The sequence below is a fragment of the Ceratosolen solmsi genome, unplaced genomic scaffold (assembly GCF_000503995.2).
Source record: "Ceratosolen solmsi marchali unplaced genomic scaffold, CerSol_1.0 scaffold30, whole genome shotgun sequence".
NCBI classification, from domain to species: Eukaryota; Metazoa; Arthropoda; class Insecta; order Hymenoptera; family Agaonidae; genus Ceratosolen; species Ceratosolen solmsi.
Genome location: NW_011948421.1, coordinates 3,129,191 through 3,145,426, shown reverse-complemented (window position 1 = coordinate 3,145,426; position 16,236 = coordinate 3,129,191). Strand labels below are relative to the sequence as shown.

The following is a 16,236-nucleotide window of genomic DNA, read 5'->3' as shown; positions in this document are numbered from 1 at the left end:
AGAAAACTCAACAACGTAATATTTAGTCAGCACGTGTTCTAATAAGCTGTTTGAATGATTTATTCTCTACATTATTGTTTTCCTATCCATTCTCCTTGTTATTATAGTACTCGCAGAATCCTGGCAATTACACTCGTCAACAATAGTGTTAGTCAATTTTTTTTCGATCACATAATTCTAATTGCAAGAAGATGCAACAAGTTACAAAAGTCATTAAAAAATAAACTACTAAGTTATTGTAATTTTGTATCTGCTTTAGCATGCATTTTGCTATTAATAGCATTGGATGTAATACAAGGTACAGCTCATGTTTTGAAATGGTATGAAGATTTTTTCAGTCATTGTGAATCTGTATTTTCTATTTTATTCGTTGTCATTTTTGTGTTGTCGTGTCCTTCGAAAATTACGAATCACAATTATAAAGAGCCCTTAACTATTAAATATTATGAATAAATATTATTAACATAGAAAGAAACGATAGTACATAAAGAGTACAAATTGATTCATCATACATTGAAATCCAAGGAGGATTAAAGTAGAGATGTAAAAATAGAAGAAAAAATTATAAATTTATGGTAAAATTAATATTATATTTATATATTTATATGTAAAACTAATATTATAATTTATATTTTTGTATTTAGCTTGTTAACTAGTATATCAGCTATACTTAATAGTTATGGAACCATGTACAGATCAAATTTGTCCTATAATTATATACCATATTATTGTAACGTTTGAATTTTGTAGCTAATAGAAGAAAATAGTGACTTATTAATTCAAAAATTAGTAAGGTGAAAAGTATGTATAACTTTGCACCAACGAATGATGCACAAAGCTTCATAAAGATGACTTTTTTTTTGTAATTATTAGCAACAGCGAACATCAAACCATACAATGGGATTTACACTGAAGAAGCTAATGATCAGAAGAATATCTATGCATTGTTTTGCTGTAATACAAAATCAAAAACAAAAATTTTAAAGAATTCAAGAGAAACATGGCATTATAATAAAACAATTCCTATTTATATATTTGTTTCCAGTAATTTCTCAAGTTATCGAATATTATTTCAAATGTAAATAGTTGACTAAAATCAGATTTAGGTTACTTTGCTCCTACCGTAATATGTTGAGTATGCTTATATTTATATTTGATACAATTTTTCCACTATTTTCTTAATGGATTTATTAATTATTGAAAACAATTTTTTATATACAAATTACTGATATAAAGTTCTATAGAATAAAATTGATTTTACAATCATCAGAAATCAAACTGTAAGAATATTTACTTGCTTAGTATAGTTGTATTAAATATATTTTGTATATTATTCTGATATTATAGTGCTTTGATACTTTTGCATAAATAATAAATTTCTATAGAAACTTATCAATTCTTTGCCTTTAACTTTACAGTCTTCCATAAAAACATATTATGTACAAAAATATACAATAATATAACAATTATAAACAAATGCATATATATATATATATATTTATAAATGTATGGTAATATATAAAATGTAGATACTTTATCATACTTTAATAACATAAACAGATGTATATTATATTTTATACATCATTTACTCCCTAGTAATCAGCTTACTTCTCGTTGTATTATTTCTGATTATTGCAACTAACTACTAGCACAATAAATACTTAAATTGAAATATGATGTATTCTTTGAATTTTTACACGGTATTGCTTAATAATATTTTGTATTTTTAGCTTGTAAAAAATAGTGAATGTAAATAAGTAAGGCATTTTATTGTTTTTCATCAATCTGAATTTATTCATTCTATTATCCATAAAAATATTAACTACATATGTTTTTTAACATGTTTAAATGAACATTAGTTGTAGTTTTATTATTCACATTAATTTTTTTTACATAAATTTTTATAATCATTTAATAACACATAAAGCTTCATATTTGCTGTAATAAATTGAAAAATTATACTTATGTTACAAATGATAATTATATAAGCTAACTAATACAATCAAACTACTTAGAGATTTGCATATTTCATAAATTTTTTTAATACATTTTTATATAATTTTGCAAATTTTAATTATCAAACTATTGACTACTGATTAGTAATACTATACTTTATTATTTATAAAAAAATTATTAATGAACAATAAAAGAAAATAATGTATTCAATTGGCATTTAAATAATGTACTGCTACAGAATGTAATAAAATCATATTCTAATTGATTATAAACAATAATTATAATAAACGGAACAGAATTTTCTACAACATATTTATTTAATCAACTTGTTTGGATTAAGAATGATAGTTAAAATTTTACTCTCAATAGTAATTGCTTTACATTTTAATTATATGCAACTAGCATAAATTTGAGTACAATAAAACCCAAATTATTCATATACTATGTGTCTTCTTATATATCTGTTTTGTTTTTAACAAATTATATAATACTTTTTTAACATAAAATTATTTTTGTTTTTGTCATAAAAGTTGGTCAATTTAAGGAGGTTTAAAAAAAAAAGGTTTAAAATTTTAAATAATTTTAATTTATTATAATAAATTTTTACTTATTTTGAAAAATTACATAAACTTCGAATTTATGCTTATTTGTAGGATTCTGATTCTCCTTCATTTAATATAGATATTTATCAATTTTGTTCATTTAATTTATTTATAATTAGTTTTTAGAATAAATATTCATAAATATCGATAAAAGAGAGCGTAATGTTTTACATAATTAAATTGTTATTTGTGAATTATGTTACAATAAAAATTCATATGGTTATAATTTAAACTTTATATGTAAAAATAATGTTTAAATATGTATTATAGGATAATTGAACACAGAGTACAAAACTAAAATGTATTTTTTTTATATTAATGGATAACTTGGGTTATAAAATTGATTCGAATATCGATATATCCCAAATTATCATTTTATCGCCTTAAATTCTCATTCTGAAAAATCAGGACTATAAACATTGTTAATATACTTGCCATCTGTAATTATCATGTTTTTTCAGCATAATCCATTGTATAAAATATTATAAATAACTGCAAATGCAGATGGTTATTATCGAATTCAACCTTATAAAAATTTACATATTATGTTGGACACTCGGGACTTATCTGATATATATTTTTTTAATAAAAATTTATCTGATATATATTTTTTTAATAAAATACTAAAATCAAAACATTAATTATAGATCATAATTTTATGTGTGGATATTAATTGTGATGTCATTTTTACTATTATAAAAATAAAACTATTTGTCAATTTATGGCTTTTCACTATTACTATAATAAGAGTTCGATTGTATAACATTTAAATTTAAGTTCATCCGAGTACGACATCGAATAAAACTAAATTTGAAAATTGTAGGTAATTTTTAAATAAGTTATAGATTTAACACGAGTAAAAGATAAGAGCAATTATCAAATAAAAAATTTAAAGTCATGTATAATTATACTTACGTAAGGAAAACGTCTATGTTCACTCAATCAAATAATTGAAATTTGTTAAGTTGATAAAATAAGCATATTGTTTTCCATTTATAATGTTATTTGCTTTAATTTATAATATTAGAAATTAATTATCATGTATTTAAATTATAATTATATAATAAAATACCACTAGATATTTTTATCATCCTTTCAGTTTCAGGCCCGTAAATGCATTAATTATTATATAACGACAATTATTTAATACGCAACATCGCGATTACATGTAGCTTTTGAATGTTGTGACTTGCATTACTTTTTGACAGATTTCATGCATAATGAAGACAGTTTTAAAAAATAAAATACGTAATATGTAATACAGATGTAATCTTCTAATCTTATAATTATATAAAGTTAGCATATTTAAATATAACTATGTCAATATAAACAGAAAACTCAAATACTTACGTGTAAATGTTAATAACCAGAAAAAGATTCATATGCGGTTAATGAAAAATATATCACAGCAGCTAAATTACGTAATTTTAACAAATATAAATTTTATAAAACTTACGCTTATTAAAAATCGACTCCTTTTTTCTGGCAATTCTTTTCCAATTCCTTTCTATTTCTATATTAATAAAAAATTATCTATTTGCATATATATACTTTATGGAATGGGATACTATCAGAAATTCACTACTTCCTGCCAAATTACCTTCCATCGATTAGAAAAATACAACCCTCCCTCTTACAAAATATAAGTAAACTTTGACGAGTCGTGTAATTACTAATCTAATTGATAATAGTATAAGTAATTTCTTAAAATATTTATAATACATATAATTATTACTATAGCATTATTCAATTGCGACCTAAGATAATTAAAAAATGAAGGCAGTACTTAATGGATTATCTTAAAACAGAATACACTTAGTGGAATGTAAATGTTGATATATACAATAGACAACAAAAATATTGCATACAGAAATGTTGTTATTTTGCAAAATATAAACAATATTTTTAAATAAAAGCAATTTTGGTTATATAACAAATTAAATATTAATTGGTTAATAAATAATTAAGTATTATTTATTATTAAAATTTGTATAAATAATGCTAATGCCGATCATTTTTATTTAATGGAAATGCTAAAAATATAATTTTTGAAGATTTTAAACACTACATGTTTGGAAGATTATTTACATTTAATACAATAATTATACGGTTCAAGATTTGTTTAGCTTTTTATATAAAAAATATGACAATTTCTTGTTTATACAATCATACGATAATTTTAAATATATTCGTCATTTTTTATTATTGGAATGTCATTGTATTTACATTTAACATTTAATCAATTAATATTCTCTGGCTAATTTGAATATTCCTATGTATATATGCGATTTTATATACTTAATATTCTTAGTAAATTTGAACAACTTTTTAATTTAATATAATTTATTATTAAAGTACCGGTAAAAAACATATTAATATGTATAACGATTATAATTTCAACCGTTATATGAATGAAGATCAAAAACTCGAGAATACATGATTAAGCCATCACCCATGAGTACTAAATATAATGAATATAATAATTTATATGACAATAGGTTCATAATTGTTGATGGATTGCTTTGAAATTTCTTAGGGTTAATAAGTAATTGTTAATTTTAATGTAACCGTATTTAATTATTTAATAAATGCTCCATTAGTTTCATTGTCCATAATAGGCTACGGATTATTAGTGACAGATATCTTCTCAGATATTCATAGATAATTAAAGCACTGGCTCCTTTCCTACATTAACACATCTTTTGCACATGAATTTTGACTAATCAGGTCAACGATAATAATACAATGCATACGTACGAAATTATAAATCTCGTATCTTTTTGTCGTACAACAGATTCAACCCTTATGATACGATTATCTTTATAATTTACTTATTGATATCAAATGTAATTTCACATTTTTTACATTAAATTAATAAATAATTTTAGCTATTTAAATAGTGTATGAAAGATATATGTTATATATTGATATGCATACCCTTTATAAAAAAAAAACAGTTGAGATTTCATTGAAATTACTCTTAAGATAAATGTTATTAAGAAAATGATAAATAAAAATAAATGCTACATTGCTTTATTTTTATACAAATATTAATTAAAATTTAATGGAGAAATTAAAAATGAATAAAGGATTAATGAGTTTTATTACCAATTAATAATATATATATATATATATATATATATATATATTAATGCTTGATATTTATTTATTTGTATTACATAAAATTAGTTAATAGAAAAATATAAGTGTCAAAACAAAAAAATAAACACTTGTTATTTCTTTGAGCGTTCGGCGTGTTCCCTGAGAGTTCACAGATCCACACACACACACGCACGCACACACATACATATGTATATAATATATATATATATATATATATATATATATATGCACACTAAAAGAAATAAGTTTAAATAAATTATTAAAAGAAAACTTTCTTTGTGTACAAAATAAGTATTTATGTTCAAAATTTGACACGTTTAAAGAGAAAAACGTTCGTACCAAAATTATTTATTTTATAAAAGATTATTAAAAAAGCTTCCCTTCAATATTTTATTTTACATTCTCAAAACAATAAACACTTTTTTTTAACATATGCCGATGCAAACAATCAGATGCATACACAAAACAAGTACACATTCATACGACATGCACACGTACGTTTTCTGAACATTGTGTATTTTAACTTATTTTCCACACAATGATTTTTCTTGTAAATTTTAATTTTTTTATTTTACAGTTTCTTCTAAGAGGAGGCAACATTCTTAAATTTATAAGTCTTGTAAGATAATGCCATAAAATTAATACCGTAAATTGTTTGATCTTCCTTATGTTATCAGGAACCTTGACCATGACTCTTATTTCTCTTTTGATTTCGTTCCTAAGTTGCACTTAAGTTCAGCATTATAACGTACACAAAATTAAAATACTATCATAATATATTATCGTTACTATCTTTCAATATAGATACTATTTAGATATGTGACAACGCTTTGGAAATTTTTAAGTCTCTCTCTTTCGAACTCTACAATTGTTTTTTTACATATTTAATCCCCAACGTCAGAATCTCCATCACCGATAGCATTAAGTATATGAAAGGCTATGCCAAGCAAAGCAGTTCCAATCAAATCACCTGCAGCAGTCAAGTATGGAATTGCAGAGCTGTCAGGGTCCATACCTTTGGTCCACATCCACACAACCATCAATTGGGCAATATAAAGTAACAAAATAACCTATAAAAAAAATAAATACAAAATATTTAAAAAGTACATAAAATTTGAGAATATTATATTCTTAATGTTTAAATTTATAATTTTATTACATCAAATATAAATATCGACAACGTAATTTACTAAAAAAAAAACTACAAATAATCTAGATAGAAAATTGTTTGTATGAAATGAAGTAAGCGTTGATAGATTTAAAAAATTAAAAATAAAATGAAAATTAATGATTATAATAGGTATTTTTATTATAAAATACCTGCAAAAGTACAGCTGTTAAGTAAATTATTATAAATATAGGCGTCAAGGAAGTATGTCCAGCTTGTAAACAACTGATTGTATAACTAAAAATTAGGTGTCCAGGAATGGCCATCATTAAAAGCACTTTTGCTGTCCTTGCATGCTCTCCTTTAATTAAATAAAAAGATTTTATTGACATAATAAAAAAATACTTATATATAAATATTATAAGATATCTGTATAAATTACCTGCTGTGAAAAATACATCTACAGGACTTATGCATACGATTGGCATTTCTCGTATACTGCCGTTTTGCTGCTTGTGAAGTGATGTTGAAATCCGACTGGCCTGAACAGCAGCAAGATTTCCTCCAACTCCATTTATAACAAGTTGAAAGACAGCAATACCTTTATAGCTCGATATAGTGTAATCAAGAATCAAACCACCAATACTAAAACGATTTTGGAAAAATGTTTTATCGATTTCTGAATATAATATATTCACTGCAAAAAATATATAAAAGTTAGAAATAGTTATGTAAATTTGTAATTTACCTGCTAATTAACATGGCAGATATCACAGGTGTCCAGCCATGATCTAGGACTTCTTTAGTAAAAGGATTTTTTGCAGCAATATATCCCCAGATAGGAGTTGCCAAGACGCAAAAAATAATCATAGTCGGTGCAACCCATGCAGCATTACCTAAAATTATATATATATATATATATATATATATATATATATATATATATATATATAAAATTACATTGATATGTAGATATCTAAAAAATCAAAATATTAATATAATAAAATAGTTGGATACAGTTTCAATAATTGCTGTTGCAAGTTAGTCGATCAAATCTATAAAAAATATTTTATTTTTATTTCCTAATAACTGGTTTAATTTATATAATTAGTTGTACAAATTGATATTATTAAAATCCAATTTTTTTGCTAATATAAATTAACAACTTTAAAAAAATACTTATATAATATACTTTGATGAAGTGTTGGTTTTAAATAAAAATATTACCAATTGAATTATATAGAATAGACGATATCCAAGAGAGAAGAGCTAAAGTTGTCAAATCTCCCAATGATGCAGCAATTGGCGTTGCAACATTATCCGGATTAATATTCATTCGTCTCGAAAAAAGAATCACAGCAACCATAATTAATCCGAGTAAAAAGCTGGTAATCGATGCTGTTACTAATGAACTGGCACATAGAAGTAATCCATGATGTATATCAAATTGAGCTTCCGGAATCCATCCAAGTACAACCGCTGCTAAAGACGCTAGCATCCCTACTACCATGGCCTGACATTGTATTAGGGCTAAATTTCCAACGATCAAACTCCACTGCTGTTTTTTTGTGTCCATATGGCCAAGATTAGCTTGTGTTGAAAGTCGAGAAGCTAAAGTCATTTCTAAATTACCTTTTAATCCTAATAAGGCTGGAACTAATATATAAACTTCTGAAATTTCTTGATATACTGGCCAATGCTTAAAATATAAAAGATATCGTTAATCATCATAAAAAATCTTAAGTAGCCTATATTGTTATCAGTTTATTGCTTTTAACGTGGATTAAAAATATCTATTTCAAAATTAGTTTTGCATTCACTTTTTATAGCCACAAAAAATGTTTCTCTGTATTAATTAATTACTACTTGATGTTAATGTTTTGTTTTATTATATATATATATATATATATATATATATATATATATATCTTTTTACCTGGACTACATCGAGAAGTAAACTGGCAGCCACCATTCCAAATCCTGCGAGTAAAAATGGAATGAACATTTGAATAGAAATGGACCAAACACTTTCATTATCCGCCGCATCGAAATCTTTTGAAACAGCAGTTTTTTTAATCGATCCATCATTTATTGGTGAGTTTATTAATTTTTTAGTGTCAAGTTCTTCATTCATATCATCCTCGGAGTTAAATTCAAGTAACTCCGTTTTAACGTTGCCTAAGTCATGACCAAGTACTTCTCCATTTCCAGAACCCACCATTTTTCCTTCAATTTCAAATAACTTTTCCTGTTTATGTTTTCTATGCCGTAGTTCAAACGAATCTTCTTTATAATTAGTTTTGGATTCTGCATTGTGCATTCCAATGTTTAAAAGGCCACTGGTTATGACAAAGTTCTATAAAGGGAAATAAAAAAGAAAACTGACCTTTAGCTTTGATACAAATTTCATAAATACTTATGTATCTATAAATAAATTCTAAAATTATTTTATATATTTTAAAACACAGTATTAAAACTGGCTACGACTGAATTGGAGACACATTTAAAGAGCTCGACTTTTATTGTCCTTTGATTAAACGAGTGGAAAAATTAAAAAGATATGACGAAAGTTTTTAATTGGCAAGTTTAATTGGCAAAGTTGCCAAAGATCTGCTACAATACAAAAATTACGGTCACATTGATCTGATAATGATAATTTTATTGAAATCATTATACATTTAATAACCTATGATTAAAATGATCTATAAGCATTAAATTCGACTATAAATGTAAAATTTTCTTTTTGCCAATAAAGATAATATTATTGTTTTTATTAATTTACAAATTTGCCTATCATTTACCTATAAGAGTTTAATGCATATATCGTTTCGGCTTCATTAAACAAAAAAATAAGTATTTTATTTTTATAGAGCATTGTAATTATAAAATTTTTAAGAAAAATGCATATCGATGAATTATTAACGTGATAAAGTCGTTTTAAATGAAACGAATTTCACTTTATATTTTCCATTATATTAAAAATCGATGGTAGTTTCATGAAAATGGCCAACCTCACAATGATGCCATACGATAAAATTAATAAAATGAAATATAAAATAAAAGCTTGGAATATTATTACTAGTCTCCCGATAAAATAAACAAAGAACGATAGAGTGTGCGTGCGTATTTCGCCTGTCAGTAGGTACGTCTAGCTGTTCTGTCTGCCCACATGCGTGTATACCGTAATACCTATAGGTTCAAGTAGGTAACAGAGAGAGAGAGAGAGAGAGAGAGAGAGAGACATTAAAAACAGCGTTTGCAGCAATTTTTGGCAATGACAGTTGCGTGAAGCATTCGTACTACAATTTAACGTTCTAGCTACCTATTAACCTTGAATGTCGATTATTTTCCAGCATATAGAAGATGATTCATAGATCCCTTTTATTTGTATATCCATTAAATTTCAAATAAAAAAGCTTCTCTTTGGAGGTTATGAATTTCTTAAGATCAAATAATATCATTATCGAATGGACGAGATCACTTTCCGTATAACACGAGCACACAAGCCAAACGTAAACCAAAACGTAATTTACAATGACAAACAAGGCGATCGATGCATTGCCGTTAGGCTATTGAAACTAATATCGTTCCAATTAGCCTCTGACACAATCCAAATTCACGAGAGCATTATGAAAATTAATGTCGCGAGCCAAACTCACCTCGATCATCTACCATCCCTATCCCCTACCCCCTCCCACCCGCAATCATCATCCGCGAAGCGATAACGATAACCGTGCAACAGTATTTACTTGTTTGGGTCTGGGCCTGTGTTTGTGCGCGCGCGCACCTCTCGATTCACACTGTGCATGCAGATCTCTCTCTCTCTCTCTCTCTCTCACTCGACTTTCGAGCAGACGACCCGAGAGCTGACTTTTGGCTACTCACCGTACGACTTGCCACCTCGAAGCTTACAAGACTGCCTCCATCATGTCAATATCGAGCTCTCCTCCCTAATTTCAACGCGGCACATTGCATCGCAAACTTGGCCTACGCGAAGCAGCAATAACTTGAACTCGTGGCACCACGTAGATATTCACCGCTGCCGCTGCCGCTGCCGCTGCCGCTGCCGCTGCCGCTGCTGCCGCCGCCGCCACCGCCGCCGCCGCCGTTGCTGCTGCTGCTGCTGCTGCTGCTGCTGCTGCTGCTGCTGCTGCTGCTGCTGCTGCTGCTGCTGCTGCTGCTGCTGCTGCTGCTGCTGCTGCTGCTGCTGCTGCTGCTAACGCGCATCTATCTTTCTTTATCAAAAGCGGACTCGACGACTCGCGGTGCTGTAGGCGCGATTTTGAGTGAGAGTAAAGAAGTCGCGAGCGCGCGCAAGTAAGCCCGCGTGCCCAATGCCTCCTCTTCGAATGTGTATTTGCGGCCGATTGTGGACATTGAATGGCATGTGCGATTAAGACGGATAGGTGAGCTCTTACTCACGTCCAAAGAACTTTTGCATCGAGTTACGTGTGTACGAGTAATGTTGCTGCCGTCGCGTTCCTACGATTTTAGCATGTTTTTGGGGTGAGCAGTATTACGATGGCAAAATATCGGCCGCACGAATTTCGCATTAAATAAACTGCTGCACTTGGCTGTTGGATCGAAAGATTTTATTCGTAAAGGAGGCTGTCGAGTGAGATACTTACGCTCGATGGATAATAATGCAATGATAAAGCGAGGAGATATTGTTTTGGCTTTAAATGCCGCATGGCCGGCCAATCGTAGGATTTTAAAAATATATCTGTATTAGGCAAAGCGAATGTTTAATTTTCCGTTAAATTTGCTGTTTCACGTAATAAAGCAGCCGTCATGTGAACGTCCAACACGACGAATCCCCACGATATAATATATCCCCACATAATATTAGCTATTGTTTGCTAATATATTTTCTTCTTACCCCTCATAGACATATACATTTAGGTTGCAAAAATTATCATTGGGCATTTTAATATTGGAGAGTATTGTAACGTTTAAGATAACAATTAATGTAATATTTTAATCTAAACGCTACGATAAAGTAAATATTATCGATTGAAATTATTTATAATAAATTATTCGCTATTACGGAGATTCGTCGTTGAACCTCCGTTTTTTCCCCTCTTCTTCTACATTAATATTATTGCCATATGCCATATGCCATAATTTGTATTCCTAAGAAATAAAATAGCCTGGCCAGCATAGAATATTTATCTCTTTAAATAAACGCGTTTCATTGTGTGCGTGCGTGCGTGCGTGTACATTCATTATCTACGATAAATTACGATTAGTTAATACGAATTGCAATTGAATTGCTCTAAAGAATTTAAATTTTCCGTGCTTTATGTGCATGGACAGCAACTGTTATCGGTGAAAAGTAAGTGTCGACTTTCGACAAACCATAATATAAATGCTTTATGCATTGATAAGAGAGATATTATATTGTCGCACATACGTCTGTGAATAACATTTAGCTTTGGTAATGATTAGAAGCAATAAATAAAAAAAAACTTTATAAACAATTAAGTCTTTGATATTTGACATTAAAAATGATTGCTAGATTGTTGATTAAAGTTAAGGAATAATTGGCATTAATTTGTACAATTGTATTGCACGATCTAGGGGATCAGCAAGCAAAAATATAAAGCCAAAGCTCCCGATGATTCAAGAACATTAATATTAATTGTCAATTTATCAATGGCAAATATTACACAACAAACGCACAACGAGTATTAAATTTAATATTAAATGAATTTACTCGATGAATTTAATGTTAAGGCATTATATTGCAATTATATAGCTGCTTATGCCATCCATGTAAATGAATAATAATCTTTATAATATATTTTATTAACTATTCTCAAGGTATAAAATCATGAAATTCTAACCTCTGTTCATCGTCCGTGGGAATGTGCGCACGATACAAATCACCATTTTCTTACCATCGTAATAATCATTGAATCGAGCACTTGTATATATTATCAGTATGAAAGGCTTAATAGTTTTTAGTTTATAGTTTCTTCAACAACTTCACTCTTAACTTAACTCCGATTGACTCACATTTAAATCTAAGAAGACGGTATTGAATTTAAAGACCATTCCGCCTGTCGCTAATACTAGTTTATCTATTTCTTCGTGGTTTTACGTTGATTTTTATAGCTTGATAAATTATCGTATAAAAAAAAAAAAAAAAAAACGAAAAAAAGAATAAACATATATTATTTTCAAACTGTCTTTTTATTGTTTAAACCGATTATAGCTATAGTTTAAACTTTATACACCGATCACACATTCGCATTATTGTATTCTGAGAATTATTTTGTACGTTTATAAAGAAATTTTTTAATTTCATCGAACACCACAAATACAACAAATTTCCGATTAATTTATAAAGCGTATTCGTTAAAAAAAAAAAAAAGTATAATAAATTAAGATAAGAACATTTGATATAAGACTGCGGACAAAAATTACATGAATTTTCTATATTTATATGAAATAATTCCTTGCTATTTATAAATATTTTCTTACCCACATATTTAATTGTATTTAATAACTTTTGTATATTTCTCATAGATGTTCAAGAACTTAATGTGTTGAAACATTTTTAAACTTTTTCTGATTATATGAAATAGCTTTATGATAAAACATTGTATAACATCGAACAATGATGTCACGATAAATTTTCTTTTCCTATCTAGTTATTAAATTACTGTACAATTAGTCTAATAATTTATTACTAATACAGCTTAATCGATAAGTGTAAATTAAATATGCAAAATATGGCTAAAGAATCCTATATAGCGTTTGCTATATAAATCATATAATAAAAACATTTTTCAAATCCAGTGTTCGACTCTAATGCGAGTAAATCAGTTATGCTATTTTCATTGTTAATGTATGTGCCAAAATGAATTATTATAACATTATAAATTTCGGAAACACTTAATGGACTATATTTATAAACAATGATTCACTTGACTAAAAATGAAAATTAATTTTTTTTTTTTTTTTTTAATGAATCGATTATTAATTTATTTTATAATTTATAAGTTATAATGAAATATTGTATTAAAAGTAGTACAATAAAGGATATTAAAAAAAAAAAAAAAAAAAAAAAAAAAAGCATTCCTGAATGCCAGCCGACTGTGGTAAAACTTTTATTTCAATATAACGAATGAAAATGTGAATATTGTTCGGGCATCGTTAATATAAATTTTTATTTTATTTTTCTAATTAATTCTGATGTAACAACTATATATACATCTCGTTTGATATATATTCCATAGATATTATATGTTTAATATATTCTCCATATATTGAAATAAAATTTTGTTAGATCGAACCAATTATTATATCGAACAATAATAAAATACAATTATTAATATTTTAATACAAAAGTACGAATAATATAATTGAATTTATGATTTTACGATTTTACGATTTTTTTTTTTAATACTGATACTAAATTTTTAATCCTTAATTAAGAAAGTATTTATTTTATATGGATTATTATATTCTAGCAGTGATTATGTATTGAATTAAATATCACTTTAACTTAAAGTACCTTGAAATTGTGGTTTTTGGTAATAAGAAAAAGAAAATTTACATTACAGTATTTTTTTTTAACCTATTTTGGCTGAAGACATTTCGCTAAGATTTCAAAATTCATTCATCCGAGATTCTATTCATCAATTGAAAATACTAAAAACGATGATTGTTAATAGATCTGTTCAATTTTACAATGAATACTGAAATTATTAATAATAATGTTTTTAAACCGAAGTTTAAAATGATCTTTTACCGAAGCTTACAAATAAAGAACGAAATAATCTAAGATAATTAAAGTAAAATATTGAGGATTGAAAAATTATTAAATTAGCATGCATTGTATAACCATTAATATATTCTACAATGTTAGAAACAGTATTATATCTCATTTAAATAAACATTTATCTACAAATAGTTTTCATATTATGTCATTGAAAATTCTTTACGCGCAAGAGTTTTCCTAATATGCTTTAGTATGGATTTTCTTAACATATTAAGATTTTACATGCTGATAAATTCGATGTATTGTCGATGAAAAAAAAAAAAAAAAAAAAAAAAAAAAAAAAATTTCTGAATAAATTTCATTTTATATTTGATAATATTATTTTATATTACTATAAATTCATTTTATATCATTATCGTCATTATCTCATAATATTTATTATAATTTTATTTTATAACAAATGCATGAAATATAATTGTATTTGAGTGTAATTTTAATTTTTCTTCGGCTACAAGAATATTCAGTATTCTTAAACTATCTATTATCTATTAAATATTAATAATTAATTTTTATCAAAGATTGAACGTAGATCTCGGCAATTAATTTTCAAAAAATATATTTTATTTTTATTCACAATGAATAATCGGTTATGACAAAACTTAAAATAAAGTCCAATGGCGCATGTGTGTGTCTAACGATCTGAGAGAATTAATATCACACGTATTGTCAGTAAAAGTAGGTAAGTTGGCACGCAGGTGAATTAGCGTCACATCAGACTTCAAGAAAGTTACTGTGTAATTGAAGCGACAGCCAAACAAACGCATACTTCACAGACAGAAAACAATATTAAAGACTTGAATAGTAATAAAAAATTGAATAGTAGCGATCATTTTATAAATAAAATACAAAGTAAAATCATAGGTAATTGTTAAAATAAATATTAATTATTGGCTTACTCACAATTCTGCCAAAAATACTTATTGATAGAATATTTCAATCTTGTTTTATCCGTTCTAATTTTCGCAATGAAATAGATATTCCTCTAATACTTCAAAGTCCGTTACAAACTAAACAATAAGACGAGACATTAATCGATATACGTATCGAGCGAATCTTATTGCGAACGGACAGCCAATACTAATTGATAATTGTCGCGCTAGTCCGACGTTTTTATTGGGTCAGGATGCTTCCTCGCCCCTGCTTGACGTAAATCCACAATCAAGGGTGAACTGAAAGAAAAAGTAAAGAAAAAGGACACAATTGGCTGTCCCAAAATACTAACCGCCGAGTCCGATCTCCTCGTCCGACTACCGATTATAGAATGGACTTCTCTTTTCACGACTCCGATCAACTTGCCAGCTTGCCAAGCTCCCGGTGCATCGCATTCCTCTGGCAAAGCGACACGGACGACGGGACCGAGGCTTCGGCACTCGTGAAACTGTTTGCGTACGATAACGTATGTGCCCGCGTTTACAGCTGCGATTGCTCGCGTTAACGATTCATGCGTGCACGAAGCTGATGGTTTGCAAAAGAAATATAAAAGAAATGGCGCCTTTCGTTGAGTATTTGGAAATGGGCGTAATTTAAGTTACGGTGGATTGTTCGTTTGCTACTAATGCATTGCTAATAAGTGCTAGCATTCTTTATAATTAATTATAACAGTAATTGCTAGTTGCTGTTGCGGTGGGGGAATTTTTGCGATTTTTAAAATATATAGT

At 27.5% G+C, this 16,236-nt stretch overlaps 1 protein-coding gene across 3 annotated transcripts; it reads right to left on the bottom strand.

Moving 5' to 3' along the window:
* Positions 1 to 6,262: 6,262 nt before the first annotated feature.
* Positions 6,263 to 12,715, bottom strand: LOC105361343 (solute carrier family 41 member 1-like). Of its 3 annotated transcripts, none has more exons than XM_011498482.1 (7): positions 12,636 to 12,715; positions 8,726 to 9,145; positions 8,017 to 8,488; positions 7,538 to 7,685; positions 7,232 to 7,434; positions 7,002 to 7,150; positions 6,263 to 6,751 (listed from the first exon to the last, which is right to left on the bottom strand). In XM_011498482.1, the coding sequence occupies exons 2-7, from the start codon at positions 9,107 to 9,109 to the stop codon at positions 6,566 to 6,568; spliced, it is 1,542 nt and encodes a 513-aa protein (XP_011496784.1). In that variant the 5' UTR covers positions 9,110 to 9,145; positions 12,636 to 12,715; the 3' UTR covers positions 6,263 to 6,565. The 3 variants fall into 3 exon arrangements, with proteins under 3 accessions (XP_011496784.1, XP_011496783.1, XP_011496785.1); XM_011498481.1 differs by lacking the exon at positions 12,636 to 12,715 and adding an exon at positions 10,675 to 10,738 and having other exon boundaries at positions 8,726 to 9,148; XM_011498483.1 differs by lacking the exon at positions 12,636 to 12,715 and adding an exon at positions 10,120 to 10,159.
* Between the last annotated feature and the right edge of the window lie 3,521 nt (positions 12,716 to 16,236).

What these genes read in the sequence shown, in the direction of transcription:
- LOC105361343 (XM_011498482.1), bottom strand. Translation starts at nt 9,109, where the DNA reads ATGCACAATGCAGAATCCAAAACTAATTATAAAGAAGATTCGTTTGAA. An exon ending in TATTCTATATAATTCAATTG is followed by an intron (nt 7,686 to 8,016) that starts GTAATATTTTTA and finishes ATATAATTTTAG; the next exon opens with GTAATGCTGCATGGGTTGCA. An exon ending in TCTGCCATGTTAATTAGCAG is followed by an intron (nt 7,435 to 7,537) that starts GTAAATTACAAA and finishes AAATCGTTTTAG; the next exon opens with TATTGGTGGTTTGATTCTTG.